The following is a 19,735-nucleotide window of genomic DNA, read 5'->3' on the forward strand; positions in this document are numbered from 1 at the left end:
TAATAAATGATTTATTAATTTTTTTCATTATAAATTTTCTCTTAATTAAATTAATAATTTGTATCTCTATTAATAAATATTTTTAGATTAAGGCTCTAGAATTTAAAATTGAACATTTTGAGTAAGAAAATTTTAAGTATTTGTTTTTGAGAATGGCTTAAATAGTGTTGTGAACTTCCGTGCATGGTTTTAGTTATTGTATCTGTTACATTTGTTTGTTTTTCTTGCACTATATTATTTTTGAAAACTTCCTACTAGGTTGTGGTTGCTCATCCCTTTTCCTCCCTTTCCACAGAGAACGAAGAAAGACTACCAGCCAAGAAATTATTATATATCACGGAGATTTGGGTATCGCGTTTTAAATTTAATCGAAGTGTTATTTTTTTTTAATTTGATACTTTTTATTTTATAATTATTATTTGAAAGTTTTCTTATTTTAAAAGTAAGATTACATTTCATTCAGTAAATTTAATTGAACTTGAATTATTGAAATATTTTAAAACGAAAAATCTGGTCATACACGAGTGGCTCCGGAAATTTGGACTTGCTAGCTAGATTGGACCCAACCCACAAGGTCGAACTTGTGGCCGAGAAGTCCGAAAATCCGGGTTGTCACACGCCACCACAACAAAATCACATGATACCATTGTTTCCACCCTCTGCAGTTGGGCGTGCTTTTAATTTTTAATCACAAACGTCATGTATAAAGCTTAGATCGAACAAACTTAAGTCTTCAATAAATATTTTTATTTATTTTTTGTTGTTGTTATATTCTCTTTTATATTGAAATCTAATATATTTTATTTTAGGGCTATTTTGTGTTTCCTCCCCTGTCAAGATCGCTAATTAGTGTTTCCTCCCAAAAAAAATTGAAATTAGTGAATCCTCCCATCGTTAGGGATTCCGTCCACTGCTTGGTTAGCTGAGTCAGTTGTTGTGCACCCGTGGCAAAAGCTGTATGCGTGTTGCGTATATTACCCAAAATGTCCCTTCCTTCTTCGAGTAATTAAACCAAAATCTTATCTTGAAACCAATACCGTGAAATCCAAAACAATCTCAATCTCAATTCAAACCAAATTTGACAGATGCCCTAGTCAAAGATGCGACTGTAATCAAAACGATGCGGTTGTAATTCAGATGCCCTATAGCCAAACCCAAATCTTCTCTATCAAAGATGCGGCTGTAATTCAGAAAAGAAATTGATGTTCTCATGAAGAAAGCTGAAATCAAAATGGTTATGAGTATGAATTTGAGATGAGGAAGACAGAGAACTGTTAGGGGTTTAGAGAAATTGATGGGGTTTGATGGATCTCAGATGAATTAGAGTACTGAAATTGATTCAGGAATGTCGAAGTTGAGATGAATTGATGAGCTCAGTGGTGGAAATTGAATTTTGGTACGGGTTTAGGTTTAATTAATTGAATGGTTAAGAAGGGATTAATGGTGATGTTGTGCAGTGATAATTGAACTGTAGAATGTTGAATAATGATTTATGAAATTAAATTTTGATTGACCCTGAACCAACAGGTTGGAGTCCGTTGGTGGTCGTAAATTGATGGAGATGCAGTCGTTGTTATCGACGATTTGGGGGTTTTCGATGTGAATCGAGCATGAGCTTACCACAAAGACGTATCGGTTGATTGATAGAGTTGTTAGCCTGTCTGGTTTATGGATTAATTTTCAATGAAGAAAAGTGAACAACTATGAACAAAAATGGTGTTGGTCGTAGTGAATTTGCAAATGTGAAGGGAAGATGGGTAAATCTCCACCATTCATTACTTCAGTTTATTTACAACCGTTAGATCAAATTAGTATGAAAGGGTATTTCAGGTACTTCTATTTACACGTGGACAATTTTTATCACGCATGCACAGGTGCTGACTCAGCTAACCGAGCAATGGATGGAAAAACTAACGATAGGAGGAAACACTAATTTTGATCCTTTTGGGGAGGAAACGCTAATTAGCGATCTTGGGAGGGGAGGAAACTCAAAATAGCCCTTTATTTTAATATACTAAAAACCATAATTTGGCTAATTTTGCATGTGTTAGTGGTGGTACAGATTTGTCCTGGGGAAAGATAAATCAATGACCATGATTATCCAGACCACACCCATTTTCTGCACGTGTGCGTTAGGTTTTAGGGAGATGGATGAGTCACCGTTGGTGCTCAATCGGTTTGTACAGGTACCCAAAATCCTTTATCCTAGAAATCTTGATACCCAAAATCTTCACTGTAGCAAAGCTGCCTTTACTCCCTGCTGCGCCAACTCCAACCATATTTTTCCAGAATACCGGAATCATCCGCGCTGAAGATGAGACTGTGGCCGATAATGATCCACCTCGCAAGAAACCCTGGATTCAGAAGATGCCTGAAGGTTTCTCGGCATCTACCATTGCCGAAGATTAAGCATTATGAAGCCTTGCACCAAATAAAACAATACCTGGGAATAGTATATCGTGTTTCTTTGTAGGTCTGCATTTTTTTTCTTTTTTTTGTGTTTCCCTTTCTGCATTTTATTTCGGTGTGTTTCCCTTACTGCATTTTATTGACGTGTAATTTCCTCTTATTTATTTTTTTGCATTTCAGTATGAGTCCCTTTGTCATGATCTACAATGGGCATTGGTGGATCTGATTTATCCCCTGCGTAACCGTGCTGATATGATAATCTAATTTATGTTCTCAATCTTGATCTTAATCCATAGTGGTTCTGACAATGGCATCACCAAGCTAGCATATTTCAACTTACTAAGAAGATGATTTCACTTTTGGCAAAAATTAAATCATTAAAGGTTGCACTTTTGGAAAAAAAAAAATCAAAGACGCCAGCAAATGTTATGGTTTCGGATAATGCACCCTGACTTATTATGTGTTTTACTCTACAATTGTTCGGTTTTCTTGAATAGGTTATAACGTCTCCGTGTTCTACTCTTCTTATTGATTGCAATTCTCCGGATTGATATGCGATAAGGAATGAAAAATCAAACAATGTCATTACGATGACCATCACGAATGCTGGCAGATCAAGTTATTTATAATTTTTTCTTTTTGAGTGTACAAAAATACCGGAGGTAGTATAAATTAAAAGAAGCGAAACCGCGCCAATTGGTCACCTGACTGCTCCACATTGAAAAGACAAAAAATTGCTATGCCATACGCCTAGCAAAGAGGTTGATGATTCTAAAGGAGACAATGGGAACCTATTGTCAGGTGTAAGAGATGACCGGATTGTATGAACGACTTTGCAAGGTAAGTATATGGTCTTATTAAACAGATCAGTAACAAAAAAATATGTACTCGATCATTGAAAGATGAATGACAATAAGGGAACTTCGATCTTGCCTCCCCAATTACATATTAGTCGGTTTTGAAATTTCTTTCTCTCCAAAAAAATACATATTGCAATGAAGCCGCATACTCCTCGATCATAAAAGGCCATGCTGGTTACGGAAAACGGCTGCCAAAGAGGCTGACGATTCTGGAGGTGACCATATCCACTTATCTTCCAAAGAAACCTCGCAACATAAGAGTATATATAGTCCTACAGATCAAGAGATATATTTCCAGAAGTAAAATTTCAGTAGCATGTATTCCAATAAGTAAAAAAAAAGATCAGAGAAAGTACATATTATGTACGGATTTTTAAAATCGGAAATGGGGAAGGAAGTAGAAAATCACGTAGGTGAACTCATTTTCTTAATTTAAGATAATAAACGCATACAAACTCCCTTTAAAATTATTTGTAGTATATATTTTTCTGAATTTTATATGGCGACAACGCGTATAATTTTAGAAAGCATTTCTGATTTAATGGAGTGTGTTAGTAACATTAGTTATTTACCTGATAGAATAGAGAAAATAAAACAGGGGATATCCCTACGACATCAATAACCAAGCCAGATTTAACATACATCGGACCAGAAGGAGTTGATAAGTATTCGAGATACATTTTATACGACATTAAAAACGAACCAACATCAAGGCCCGTGCCGTTACGACACGGGTTAAGGGCTAGTTTTTTTATTGATAAAATGGTTTTTGTTTCTCTCCTTTGATCCTAACAACAAATTCTCTCTGCAAATAACAATACAATAAGCTTTCATAGCTCAGTTGGTCAGAGCACCCGTTTAGTAAGCGGGAGGTCTTGAGTTCAACTCTCAATGAAAGCAATAAAGTTTTTTTTTTTTAATACAATTTTTTGTTGACCGAGTAATAATATAAAAATATTCATAACTTCTTGGTACGACCACGGAATGACCTCATTCTTTCCGTGTTGGATCTGTCTTTTCATTCTCATCAAAATAGGTTTAAAAACTTACGACTTTTAATGTTCATATCATTATACTTCGGTAGCAATTTTTTTTGTTTGTTTCCTTTGCTCTCTTTTTTATCGCATTTTTTTACCGTCTCTAGGCATTTAGATACTTGAAATACTTCACTTCCTAGCTCTCGTATAACCATTTTCACTCTTCTTGGGGTAATTCATCTAATATGATCTACAAAATAGAAAATATATGTAATACAATGCAATTTACAAGTAAATTAGCAAATATATGGATGGTATGGGGTACTTCCATAAAGGCCAACATGTGGAGACGTGAGAATCAGTCGCATTTCACCTCCCATTAAATCCTTATTCTTCATGGATAAAAATCAAGCGACAACTGATGTATTTGTGGTCCAAGAAAAATTTCAAACTCAGGAAGCTTAAGTGAATTGTTATAGGAACTCTTAGCAGAAATCATATATTTTGTAGGATGAAAAATTCTTGAAAATAGCATTCACAATGGAGATGGAATTGAACGAGAAACTCATCACTTTGGCTAATAAAATGTGACGTTTCTATCCGGCATGGAACAACACCATTGATCAAGGAATATTCGTAAAGGAGACAGATGGCGAATTTCAAAATTCAAGAATTCAAAATTGGAATATTGGAAACAAAACTAGTCAGATTAGTAAAACGCAGACTCGTATGACTCACTGGGGATTTTTTTCTTCCAAAAAGCAAACTAGATCAAAAGCTGGGGATTTATTATCAGAACACGCAACTACATGGAAAATAGTTGGGTCTGTCTTCAGAATCCCAATGCAGTCTTCAAGTCGTTAACCTATAACGGTTTAAGGAAAAACCTAGGTTAAAAGAAAATCGACTTTAGTCGCAACTAGTATCACACATGAGGTGTGGGGATTAGGTTTCCCAGTTGCTAGAGTTCTCCCTTATATAGTCTTCAAAACAAGGTTTGTAATCAATGTTACCTTGGTAACAAAGCATTCAATATTCATCATTAGATGAAAACCTGATTAGAGTCAAGTTAATATCTTTCAACCGTTAGATCGAACTTAGCTTGTTATACACAAATGAAATGTGACTTCATTTAGGTATGAGTAACCGTACCCAAACCTGTGCACATGGTTGGTCAACAATAGTTAACCGAAGTTAGCCATATGAACACTTTCATATCAACCTTGTTCATCTTAATCACAACTAGTTCAAATGACTCAAATGAAACTAGTCTAGAGTTGTTCAATTGTTTATATTCTCATAGAATTAAACAAGACACAATTGAAGCAAAATCGATTTTGATTCACTCGAATCAATTCATGAACATTATATCCACGGTTTGCAAAAGATTGCATTCTTTATTATATAAATGTGTTTGTTCATGAACAAACCGATTTTAGAACTTAACCCACTCAAGTATGCAAACGGTTACGCATACTTAGAGCTTCAGACTTGGTCTGGGTTCGCCAGTATGCGAACGGGTACGCATACTGTCGTACATGACCAACCTCAGTTGAATTCCCGGACTTGGACTGTTAAGACGGTACGCATACGGGTATGCATACTAAGTTCCCGGACTTCAACTACCGAACCAATACGCATACGGGTATGCATACTATGGTTCCCGGACTTTGAATAACTTGCAACAGTTAGCATACAAGTTCGCATATTGTGTTATATCCAATCAATAGTTAATTGTCCTAAACTCCATGTTAATCATTGAAACATTCTTAGAAGATGAGAATAGCTGTCTCACACAAACTATTAGCTTCAAAGCACTTTTCAAGTGATCAATATATCAATACGAAGAATTCCGAGTCTACATCAAATTACTGTCTCACATAAATCATGTAAGATGTTACCAAGCGATTTTCACATGATCATCTTTTGACTTTCGTCAAGAATAAATATGAACTTGGTTAAAGTGAAAGCTTACCGAAATATATTTCAAGAAATATGTAAGCGAGTTAAATTCAGCTCGAAAAATCAAATCTATATAATATAAAGTCTATATAGCTATACGACTTTTGTCTCAATAGGAGATAGAATATAAATATACTTCTGATTGATAGATGAGTTCAAGACTCCAAATACCTTTTGTTGATGAAGTTCCACAAGCTCCCCTTAGTAGTTCTTCGTTTTCAATCGATGAACGCCGTGAAGTCTAATGCTCAACTACACATTCTATCCTAATCCGAGACATAGATATAAGTAGACTTATAGTCTTATAATCAAGACTTATAGTTCTGGCAACTAAACTTGACAAACAAGCTTGAGATAACAACGCTTGCAAGTTCGACCGAGCAGTGCTCTAACAATTAGAAGTATTGTTGAAAATCATATAAAATTTTTAAAACTTATGCCAAACACCACAACTTGTCACATTTTTAAGCGTATGTGGGTCTAAAGTAAAAATTAAACTTTGTTGTCTTCACAAGTTTATTCTTATTGGATGGAAATATTGCGCAAGTGGTTATTTGTTGGCGTGGCGGAAATACAGGCGAACTTACTAACCTTGAAAGTGGCTTAAAATAATTGATGAACCAAAAGACTGCAAATATCCAAAAATGAAGGGTATGTTAAGGTAAAGGTAGTTCATACCGATCTCAATCAATTGTCACATCTAGATGGGATATCAAATTACATTGCACGTTACTGTGTTTCAATCATCTTTATGAAATATGACATTGCTAATATACACTGATGTTTATGAAACAATATATACAGTAAACGGAGATATCAATTTGATGAATCTAAGTTAAAGATCGATAAGAGTGTCATGTAACCATCAACTAAACTCCTTAAGCCTGTGTATGTTCTAATTCATCCCATAACCAATGAGTATCATGCCAATTAAGGGGATTGTTTATTTTTGTTCCTAAATTATTTGAAGGTAGCTAGAGTTCAGAGTAAAGATTTTGTGGGTACACCTCTTGTAAACCCTCCTGAGACTATAACTCCACCACTAGGGTCACCTAGGGGTTTAAAGGATTGTTGCATATGCCAAATATATTTGCAATTCCTGCCAAAGTGAGTTGGGATTTTTATTTCATTTTTAATTTTGCTCGAGGACTAGCAATATGCAGGTTTCGGGGTACTTGATGAGGGTGCAAACACGTCATTTTACGTATTGATTTATATTTATTTAGTTCTTTATTTTGTACATATTTAATGGTTTTTGTTTAGTTCTGCAGTTTTTAGAAAATAAAGCTCGGTGGATTAAATGCGAAATTGTGGTCATAAATGGAGAAAATGAAGTGATTTATGATTGAATGGGGTAACCCAATAGAACGAACATGGAGAATTATTTCATTGGTCCAATTATTTGGATATGGGCGTGTGGTAAACATGTCAAGGTGTGTGGTAAATATGCCAAGGCATTGTAGAAAGTTTGGATCCCATTTATTCACAACTATGGATAATTATGTCGACATCATTTGGAGGATTAATATAATATATTCTACTCATCGAAAGAAAGAAGAGACAATCTCATAAATAAAAAAGAAAATAAAGACATTAGTTGGAAATCCACATAAGTCACATAAGTTTTATATCATACCGTTTAAAAGAGAATATTGTGGGCATATTTGGTAGACTTGTTTATATAAATAATGGTGGAAGGAGATGGAAAAGGAGGTGAATATTTAAATGCCGGTATCCAGTACCGAGAGCTATAGTTTTAGGATTTTCTCTTCTTTTATTTATTCTCTTCTTTTATTTATTTTCTTCTTTTTGTTCTTTATAATAATGGAGAGTTAACCCTCTTCACTGGGTTGAAGATGAAACCAGCTCTAATATGTAAAAGACTCGGGTACTCTTTTATAATAAATATTCTTTGAGGTTTGATTGTTTACAAATTTCTCTTCATTAATTGCTTTGTTCTTTATTGGTTCTGAATAATCTCCGATTATTGAGATTTTATAGGCGAAGGAAGTTATACTATTTTGGTACAACATAAGTTGTATATTAGTTTTTAATTGTTATATCATCCGAGATGTATCGGTTTGGTCTTGATAGTCTTGAGTTATTATATGAATATTTTCTAGAGATTACATGAGTAGTTTACTTAATTAAATTAGTGGAATCGGAAAACCAAGTTCCCTTTAGTTTGGATATTTATTTATTTATTTCATTAGTTTTAATGTATTTGCTTTTATTACTATTTTAGCCTATAATTTAATTGAGAATTAGAAGTAACAATTGTTTAGTCTCCGGAAACAACCTGTGCCTGCATACTGTCCAATCGACATCCGTGCTCTTGCGATCTGCGATTAAAATGTCTCATCAATGGACACGGTTCGTGAACCAGGTTCCCCAACTGCTATCCTTGTACTTCAATATTAAAAATTCAGATCACCATGGTTTGTGAGCTGCACTATTATGAACTTGCGGTTTGCAAACTGGTTCGCCAACCTTCCCTGTATTTCAGAAACTCGGATATCTATGGTTTGCGAGATGGTTGGTTAACCACCCTGAGCCGAAATAACAAAAGTTCTGTATTTCTCTCGTGATGTTTGAAACAATACAAAATGATGGAATCATTGCTTGGAAAAATTTCAATGATCAGCTAATTAATTCTTGAACAATAAATTGTTTCGAACTAATATTATTAAGAACCTTTGAACATCCAATGTTTGAATCATATTTCGAGATGTTTAACAAGACAAACATGACTTGAAATTTCTTATTTGCAATAAGTCTCATAGGATAGAATGTAAGATAGTTAGTAAAATAAAATGGTTCAGTCTTCACATACCTTATTGATGAAGTTCTTCAAATGTCTTCGTCGATCTTCAGTCTTTGAGGGTGATGTCTGATACTCAACTACCAAATCATATCCTCGTCCGAGACTTGACTTAATATACTAGAAATCAAGATATAGTTTATTTCAACTACATTGAAAACAAGCTTGAAATAGCGAAACTTGTGGATTCAACCGAGTATTGCTCTAACAATAAACATATCTCTCGTAGCTATATTAATAAATTATATGTTGTATGCTAACTAATATTAGTTGTCATCCAAGAGAGATTTTGGTACATATGTTGGATTACAAGTTGGGAGAAAACAAAACCAAAAATTTACATTTATTGCAAATCTTTAGGATTTTCGGTTTTGATAATTCCTTGTTATCCAAATAGGCTTGGTCATTATAAATAGTGGAGCTTGTATTCTCATAAACTCATCCCTTGAACAAGCTACTTAATTTTTGGTGTGGGAAGCCCACTAGAGCATTCTTAAAATACTCGTTCGAGACGAGAGTATCCTAATTAGGAGAAATCTCTTATGTGTGCCTCATCAAATACTTATGTGGATCAAAGAAGCTCTAGTAGTATTGTTTGCGGGAAACTGATAAATCGTGATGTTATTTAGTTTTCGATTATTGATTTGATTAATTAACGGTAAAGTTGAACCTTGATAGATCTAGTTTGTTTATTCTGTGATCTTTCTCTTCTGATATAAGGTCACTCGAACTAGTTCAAGGATCAACGATTTCAGATCTGCTTTATTGTATCTAGATCTGAAGATAGGACTTTTGATAATCCATATTAACAGACTTTATTCTGTTTGTGATCGATTATTTGTGGAATCGAGTTGTTTGTGCAAGCATTTTTAACACTGAAGATTAAAGAGTAAAAGTTTTCTTTTTGGTATTTTGATTTTTGTGATAACTTCGTGCACATTTTATTGACTGGGATCCGACAAGCTTGTTTATCTTGTATAGACTTCTTAAGAGAGTTGTGTAGATCATCAATCTGTCTTTGTGTTTCTCTTTGAGATCTACTTTATAGTTTGTAACTAAGATTGATTATTTCGGTAATCTTGATCTTAGTTGATCTAACCGATACAAAGGATTTTATATTGATTAAACATAAGAACATTTGTATTCAACTACATCTCTGATTAGCTTGTTGATCTGGGATATTTGTAGAGTGGTTACTGAAACAGATTAGTTTTTTACTGTTTCAGAATACGATCCAAAGGAGTTGAGAGGTTGAAGTATTCACAGCAGGTGAAACGAATTAAGATAATGGATTTTATCTTAGGATTCACATGAAAAGACCATATTGAATGTAGGCGCAGGGATACTGAGGGAATTGAGTAACTTAGAGTTAGTTTACTTGGTTTCAAATATACGAAGTTGTAGTAGCCTTTATATAGCATCTTAATTCTAAGAGTATTCAGAACTAGACCAAGCCCCGGGGTTTTCCTGCCTTACAGTTTTCCTCGTTGACAAAATCTTGTGTGTTGTGTGGTTTACTTTACTTCCTCATTATATTTGTAATGACTCGTCCTTTACTATCACCCACTTAGCCACTGCGGTTATTCGGCAGTGTGGTGTTTTCGACGGGAATTTATGCGATAATCCAGCAGCAACTTCCCGGGAGGTCACCCGTCCTTGGATTGCTCCCGCCCGAGCACGCTTAACTGTAGAGTTTTCTGCCAACTCCAATTGTGTTGAAAAGGCCTCGGTGTTAGGAAAGGAAAAACCATTACTTATATTCCATTCGGCCAACCACTGCCGGATATCGGGGTATTACAATATTTATTCGTATCTATAGTTAAAGTATAATCAAACACTTGGTTTAATCCCATAGATTGATTCGGTTATACCAAATATATATCTTGTTTAAGTAATCTCCTTGGCAGTTCTTGTATGTAATAGATTACACAAGGTGGGTCTTGCATAGGTTGATATCGAAAAGAATGTGGTATACTTGGTACCCTCGTCATTTCACATAATGAAGGCGAGTTGACGAAAACCTATCTATTGGAGGGGCAACCTATCTAATTTTTCATGATCTTTTCTTTTTCTTTATTGTTGTTCGATAAAGATAAATTTATCAAAGGGTTATTTTGTGTTTCCTCCCCTGTAAAGATAGCTAATTTGCGTTTCTTCCCCAAAAAGATTAAAATTAGTGTTTCCTCCCATCGTTACCTTTTCCATCCAACTTCCAGTTAGCTGAGTCAGCACTACTTTACATGTGGCATATATAAGAATTATTTTACTAAATTTCCTAAAACACCCTCGTCTTCTTAATCGATAGTTTATCTGAAATTTCTTCAGTTGATCCTGCCGGTATATCACCTGCAACAACAGAACAAAATACCCAAATTCCACAACTCAATTTAATTTACCAAAAATACACTTATCATTCTAATTTGTTGTTTCTATCTAATACAAACACACATAATCACTAGATTGTACCAATTAATAATCAACCAAATAGAAACCATAGAGATAATCTGTTCAAATTCATTCGATATTGATGTAACATGAAATCAATTAAAAGTGCAGAACCATAAGAATTTTTTTTTACGAATTAATTAAAACCTTTTTTTATATGAATTGGAGTAATGACGAAGAAGAACCCCAATAATTCCCTCCCATATCCAGCTTAATCCTATTCATCTGTTTCAGTTTAGATCAAGTCTGAATCACGAATCAGAAGTAAGAATCGATGTAGTTGATGGTCAAATCGATGTTGTTTCGATGGGTCAGGAAAGGATTTAAGCAAACAAAGGCGCAGAAGAAGATTGTTGTCTTAAATTGATGAAGAACACGGAAGGTTGGAGTCTGTTGGTGACCATCATTTTTTAAATTTCTTTTTCAAATCGGCAGCATCAACAGATCTCCTTCATCTTCAAATCAAGATCAAACCTAACATCCTCCTTTTCATCTATTCAGAAACAATCCCTATTTCATCTCTTCTTTCTTGAAAACTCAAATCCACTACAAACCCTAGCTCTGCCATGTTGCTCTCGATCTAAAACCCTTAAAATCCGTTGAACCCATCTCTCCAGTTACTTCATTAATCTCCTCCTCTTTGTAAATCAGCCAAATCCACTGTAATTTCGAACCCTCATAAATTTCTTATTTGTTCTTTGCTGCCAACGACTCTGAATAGCAGCAAACCCATTAATTTCCATTAGCTGGTCTCTCCGAATACAATAGACATCCAAATTCTATTACTTATCTTACCATGATCAACACCATTCGTTCGGAGAAGAGGGCTGTTTAGATTTAACATTTGTTTTGATTTATTCTTAGTTAAATCTCCACCATTCATTATTTCACTTTATCAACCACCGTTAGATTAAATTAATATGGGAGGGTGTTTCTGGTACTTCCATTTACACTGTACAATTTATGCCACGCGTGCATAGGTGTTGACTCAGCTAACAGAAGCTTGGATGGAAAAAGTAACGATGGGAGGAAACGCTAACTTTAATCTTTTTGGGGAGGAAACGCAAATTAGCTATCTTTATAGGGAAGGAAACAAAAGAGCCCTTTATCAAAAAATAAAGGAATGTTAAAGAGGCACCCAACTAACGAAGCAAAAACATATAAAAGAAATAGACTAAGCCAAACTAGGAAAAACCCCAAAAAAGGAGAAAAGACAATTAACGAGGGTTAAAAATAACCCTTCCCGCTTAGAATTATCACAGTAAAAATACCAGCAACTATTGGAGATAAAGCTACTCATTAAAATATCATAAGTGTTATATCATTGATCAGATCTTCGACTTTGCGTCCTTTGTTACTGAGAATACAATAGTTACACTAGCCAAAGGACCCTGAAAGTTGCAGTATAAAAACACTTTCCGATTTTCTTACCAAGATGTTATCCAATTGATAATAAAATCCTCAGTAAATACTGAAAGAGTAACCGGTCTGGAGGCGACATTTTTCAAAATAAAACCAAAATTTCCTCGAACAAAAACAATGTAGGAATACATGGCCGTTAGACTCAATATTGAACTTGTAAAGACAATAAAATTTCACTATAACAACGTCACTTGCAGTGATAAGCTCTGAATGAAGAGATTGTCTAACATAGGAAGCATGCAAGTGACAAAAGCTGAATTGCTATAAAAAGAATCCAACTTTGTGAGGACAATCCTTAGACCAGGCTAGCACGTAAGGGAAAGGTGCAGATGTAGCATTAGCAAACTTTGTTGTAAGCAGAGTTGACGAAAAAAAGTTTCACACTTATAACAAACTCAAACCAAACATTCTTCTTCTTCAGAATAAAATATTATAAAATCGAGCGTTGAAAAGTCCATTATTTCAATATCAGTAAATCTTGTACGAGTGTGTCCAAAATTCCAAGAGAAACCAACAAACTTCGCACAATATGTTTCCTCAATCCAAATGTTTTTGGACCTACTTAACAAAAATCAGGACTCAAAAATTCTGGACACCAACAACATTTCATTTGTCTTCCCATGAACGAACTTTATTTCCTCCTTGTACCATTGTTTTCCAGAAATATAACAGTAGTGATACACTCACCGCAAAAAAATCCCACAATGCATCCCGCGAGGGGATCGTGCGGTCCAAGAATCACCTCTCTACATTGGGATTAGAAAGGATTTCAAGTGGACCCTATCCTATATCTAAGGCGGGATTTTTTTGCGGGATTAACTTACGGTAAGTTAATCATTTCCGGGAATATAACAAATACACAAAAAAAAGGAAAAAAAAAGGAAAAAAAAACTTCGATTTTCTTCGGGTCTTTTATATATATTTTTTTTAGTTGAAACTAATATCACTATAGTTAGACTCAATCGCCAATGCCTGCTTTTGAAAAGCAAAACAAGTCAAAGAAACTTGAGTGACTTTAAGCTAACTGGTTTGACTCATTGACATATAAACCATATGCTAGCTGTATCAAAAACTTGTTGTACAAAATTTCCCAATCGAAAAATAGAGTTAGAAACTTAAAGATTTATTTTATTCGTACAATTTGTCAACCTCTTAAGTTTGATTATGCTCGTTATCACAAACTTATTGATATGTTTTCCCTATATACAACAATCAGCTTACATTTTAAACTACTAAAAGCTCCCCTAAAATGACTACCTAAAGTAAGTTAGAATTAGAATTCCTCAAACGACACATTTCTCCGACAATGTTCGGATAACGGAGAACTGAATGTGGAGCTTGACGGCCTTGGTGGAATGGGCGTCGTATGTTTTCTCAGATTTTGGAAATAACCCTTAACGTTGACTCCACTTGACTTTATTCTTTCCTGAACGGTTTCTTCTTCCTCTACCATCGTAAGAAAGGGTGGTCGTGAAACTTCTGTTAATAAATCCCATCTCAGCCCATTAAAAAAAGCATGTTCTTTAATCTCAGCTGCACCCCTTTTATGACCTAATCTCTTCCTTGGATCTTTCTCTAATAATCGTTGGACTAAATCTGTCAAAGCCGTCTTCTTCCCAATGAATTCCGGTGACTTCATCACAACATTACGAAACGTTTCTTTCCGATTTTTACCACGAAACGGTGTTTCCCCATACATCATTTCGTATATCAAAATGCCCAGGGCCCACCAGTCGACTGCAAATTCATGTCCATCGCCGCGTACAACCTCAGGAGAAACATACTCTTCCGTTCCAACAAACGAGTCAGATCGCTCACCATTTGAGAAACTTGGTCTTTTCCGGCTCACTGGCGAAACCCGTGCCGACTTGGCTTTAGGTAAGCCTTTCTCAGCGACGACCAACATAAATCGTGATAGACTCCGACGATGTTTCCGACGAGGCACCGGTTTTGCAGTAGGAATCTCTGGTGGCTTTGTCGTTTTAGATGAAATTGGTGTCAGAACCCGAGAAAGATCAAAATCTGTAAGGGTGACGTGACCCGAATTTTGAATAAGAATGTTTTCTGGTTTCAAATCACGATATACGATATTCATACGATGTAGAGATTCAAGAGCACAAACGATTTCAGCTATGTAGAAACGTATAGAAGTTGGTGAAAAAATTTGATCCGTCTGACGGTAACGAAGAATGTTAAGATCACCTCCATGACAATAAGGAACTGCCCAAGCTAAGAATTCATCTGTTTCTAAGGTTCCTAATAAAGTAGGAAGGAAAGGATCAGATAGACGAGAAAGTACCGTCATTTCCCATCGAGCACGGCGGTCAGCATCGAATTTTGAATGGAATGTTGATTTCTCGACTACTTTTAGAGCAAATGGGGAACGAGCAGATGGATCATTTAGAAGATCGACGACCAACAAAACCGTCCCCATAGCTCCTTTACCCAGAACTCTGACTACAGTCAGATTTTTTAGGTCGAGTTTCACCATCGATTTCGTGGTCTCCGTCGCCATTAGAGAGACAGCCCAAATTTAGAGAGAAGGAGAGAAATGGAGAAGATGAGTAATGAGAGATTTTCGTATCTAGTTTTGGGGTTTATATATCTCAATGGAGCTTTACTTTTGTACAGCTAGGAGTACGGTAATTATCCAACTTCTTGTTTGTGACACGTGAGATTGTGACTCTAATCTGCACTAACCTTAAAGCCTGATCAACATTTATGGGCCATCCCCACTATCTGTAATTGAGTTGGTCTTGAAAGTAGACGTGTCTTTCTAATCTACTGGGTAAAAAGCAGTTGAGAAAAATATTATCGATCCTTTATTGTCCCCTAATGTTCCCTTTAAACTAGTCCAGACTTGCTTTATCGCCTAACATGACCCATAATTCTACATAAAAAATGAATCTCAACTATAGAATGAACGGTCAACGTCGACTGTCAGGATTGACTTTCAAGTTTCCGATCATTAGATAGGGCCGGCAGTATTATTATCAAGTCTGAGGTGTTGTTCATGAGTTGGGTGGAGGTGAGTTGGTAAGGAGAATATAGCGAGCCGAGCTAGCTAGAAAAGGGAATCTAAAAGTACGCTTTATCATGCACACGAATACGGTGTTGAGAAGAATAAGACAGGTAATGCAAATGCAAAAGGACAGAAAACAAACAAGACAAAAGATGTATGTACATACACACACGTGGGGATGGATACCCATGAGAGGCCAGGATGTATGCGCATGCACATCTGTATGATTCTTTACGTGACAGTCAGAGAAAATTAGGGGTTGTTAGAATATCTGTTGGGAAGACACTCAATAATTTCTCCTTTTTTAACAAAAACTTTTTTATCTTCTTAAACAGTTAGTGGTTTAATTTTTTGTGATGGACTAAACATTTTCTGATTTCTTAGTGTGTAATTGTTGGTGTATTCCTTTACATGAGAACTAAAGTAATGAAGATTAAAAGTTAAATGGTATACTTTTATATACTTAGTTAATGGATTATTGATAATTAATTAGCAAGATGAACACAGATGAACAGACGTTTTGCTGTAAGGTTTAGCGACCGATAATGGTTTTCTCTTAGTGGACGTTTTGCTGTAAGGTCCATGAAGACGAGATTTTGTTAATTTCGGCCGGACGAAATCTTTGTGAAAATTTCGGCCGGAAACGCGTTTTTCGGTCGGAATTTCGGCCGGAATATATATATATAAATTTTTTTAAAATTGAGTGTATTAATCTCAAGTACAAAAATTAAACAGATTAATTCACTCACTAGTATTATTGCTTGTTGTTGTGTTTGAATTTCTTGACCTAAAATTATCATTTGGTGTTGATGATGAGGAAGGTGAACAACCAGATTTACTAATATTATGTTTCTTTTAAGTGGGTCAATACTCCCTCAATCTTCTAGTCTGACTCAAACTAGGATTGGAATTAATTAAATCTGTCAACAAACATTTCTTATTATAAAAGTTGGAACCGAAATTTGAAAACGAAATCTCCCCGAGACAACGTTGTACCAGTGTCTCGCTCGGAACCGAGATGAACCGGAATCCGAAATTAACTACCTTGGGTATAACACAGTGGAAAGGGTACTGTTTATCGGCCTACGTGTCAATTTTTGCTTAGTTCAGTTTTTTCCTAGAACCTTCTATATTCAACTAACCTAAATTGAGCAAACTAATTAATGAAGTTCATAACATAGATTCGTAAAATGAATATTGTATTTTAAAATTTTGATTAGTATATTTAGTTTATTAATCACCAAATTGGTTATTGATATGATTATAAAATTGGCTATTTCTTGAAAGAGCCTTAATTAAATTTGTTATCCGGATTCCAGAAAAGTCTTTAATTGATCAAAATGAGCATAGTTTAAGTGAAAAACTAATGTTGAACGATTCGGGGATCGGTTCGGGATCAGGTGGAGGGCAATCCCAGAAACCACCAATACCAGCAATTCCCATACTTGGACCTTAAGACTTTGAGCAGTTTCAAATAATTTTTTGTAACGCGTAACATTTTATAATATGGATTTTGTTATCTTGTGCATGGATGCACAAGATAAGGGCCAATCATTGGCATCGAAAAGTGTAAAGAACTATAAAATATAAGAGAGAATGCTTCTTTGCATTTGGGAATGCAAATATTCATAAAATGGGTCAAATGTCCAGAAATCTCTAAATTTCGGTTGTAATGGACGAGTAAAATTTCGTCTGGGTCAAATGCCCAGCAAATAAGTTAATGTGAAACTAATAAAAAATATACCTTAGTTTTTCTTTCTTTTTACATTACGTAAAGAAATGACAAATAACATTTTTTTTTTTCTTCATCATCTCCAAAACACATCAAAACCACAAGTACCATTGTCGAAATATTCCCTCCACAATCTCGATCTTCTCTTTCTCCACACGGTTAACCACAATCACCACCGTCATTAACTATAACCACTACCACCGTCATTAACTATAACCACCACCACCACCGTCATTAATTATAACCACCACCACTACTCCTCTATCATCATCTACAACAACTACAACCAACACCAACGTCTTCCTCCACCACAAAAAATACCTACAACATCATTGAGATTGAAACGAAGATTTCTCAAAATCATTGAAACTAAGATATTTTGCCATCAATTTCACAATATATCCTAAGTTCCTAATCCTAAGTTTTTTTTTTTCTTGATTGTATTATCTGAATTCATCAATTTTACATGTATTAACCTTAATTACCTTAATTTTATGAGATGAATCATTTTATATATGAGTGAAATTTTAGTTTTTTTTTTGTGTGGGTAAACGTGGATGAAACTAGTATGATCCTGTATTAGACCTAAAATTTATGAGATGGATGAAATTCTAATATTTTTTTCTTGCATAAACATGGATGAAACTGGTGTTATCCTGTTTCAGATTCTGTTGAATTTTTTTCCGCCATGTTTAAAGTAGGATGAAACTGGTATCGTTCAGTTAGATGAAATTGATATCATCGTGTTTTAGATTTGGTTGAATTTGTTCTCATCCATGTTTAAACTGATATTAAACTAGTATCATCCTGGATGGTTTTGATTTCATCCATGTTAAACTAGTATGAAAATGGTATCATTATGTTTTAGATTTGGCTGAGTTTGTTTTCATCCATGTTTAAACTAGGATGAAACTGGTATCATCATGTTTTAGGTTTGGCTTAACTTGTCTCATCCATATTTAAACTAGGATGAAATCATTTTCATCCTGTTTTAGATTTGGTTGAATTGGTTTTCCTCCATGTTTAAGCTAGGAAGAAATTGGTTTCATCATACTTTAGATTGAGTTGAATCTGGAATAACTAAGATTTATGTATTGTTTGATAAATCCAGTTACATCATATGTTGGTTACCGAAATTGAAATAAGAACAACAATAGCAACGCTGGATGTATCCAGATGCATCCGGTATTATTGCTTGACATATCCAACTTATTTGACTATCCATCGTGATGAGCATTTTGAATAGGTCTAAACAAAGGATCGCTGAACTGATTTGTAGGTTTATAAGTCAGGGGAGAGCACATGGAGCTTTGTCTGCAGCCTTTACTATCCACACCAGTACGCTCAATCCGATGCCAGAGACAACAATTTTTTTGGAGCTAATTAATTTCTTAAAAACTTGTTCGACCACCTTGTTAGAGCACTGCTCGGTCGAACTCGCAGTGTTGCTATCTCAAGCTTGTTTGTCAAGTTTAGTTGATCAAAACTATATACTTGATTTCTATTCTACTTATAGCTATGTCTCGGACCAGGATAGAAGTGTGTAGTCGAGCTTTAGACTTCACGTCGTTCACTAATTGAAGAGGAAGATCTATTGAAGAGCTTGGAGGAACTTCATCAACAAAAGGTATGTGGAGATTAAAACTTATCTATCACTCAGAAGTCTATTCTATTCTATCTTCTAAAGAGACTAAGTCGTATAACTATATATACTTTTACATTATACACATTTGATATTTCGAACCGAGTTTATCTCGGTTATCTATTTTTTGAAATATGTGTTGGAAGCTTTTAGCTTTAACTAAGTTCATCATATACTTGATGAGTTTAGTTGGAAACTAAATATTAAGTCAAAGATGGTCATGTGAAAATTACCTTGAACATCTTACATGATTTGTGTGAGATAATCATTTGATGTTAACTTGGGAAGTTTCGTATTGATCGATTAATCACTTGAAAATTGCTTGAAGCTAGTGGTATGTGTAAGATTACCGTTGTCATCTTCTAAGAATGTTTCAATGATTAAATGAGAGTTTAGAACGATTACCAATACCTAGATATATCACAGTATGTATACTTTGTATT

At 34.9% G+C, this 19,735-nt stretch overlaps 1 protein-coding gene and 1 non-coding gene across 2 annotated transcripts; one reads left to right on the forward strand and one right to left on the reverse strand.

The window, feature by feature from the left end:
* The first annotated feature begins 4,095 nt into the window (after nt 1-4,095).
* On the forward strand, nt 4,096-4,169 carry TRNAT-AGU. The gene has a single exon. It is a non-coding gene; the product is annotated as a tRNA-Thr (tRNA).
* A 9,819-nt stretch (nt 4,170-13,988) lies between these two features.
* On the reverse strand, nt 13,989-15,450 carry LOC113309069 (serine/threonine-protein kinase UCN-like). Its single transcript, XM_026557499.1, has one exon. The coding sequence runs from the start codon at nt 15,409-15,411 to the stop codon at nt 14,170-14,172; it is 1,242 nt and encodes a 413-aa protein (XP_026413284.1). The 5' UTR covers nt 15,412-15,450; the 3' UTR covers nt 13,989-14,169.
* Nucleotides 15,451-19,735: the final 4,285 nt, after the last annotated feature.

The sequence above is a fragment of the Papaver somniferum genome, chromosome 9 (genome assembly GCF_003573695.1).
Source record: "Papaver somniferum cultivar HN1 chromosome 9, ASM357369v1, whole genome shotgun sequence".
In the NCBI taxonomy this organism is placed as follows: Eukaryota; Viridiplantae; Streptophyta; class Magnoliopsida; order Ranunculales; family Papaveraceae; genus Papaver; species Papaver somniferum.

What these genes read in the sequence shown, in the direction of transcription:
- LOC113309069 (XM_026557499.1), bottom strand. Translation starts at nt 15,411, where the DNA reads ATGGCGACGGAGACCACGAAATCGATGGTGAAACTCGACCTAAAAAAT.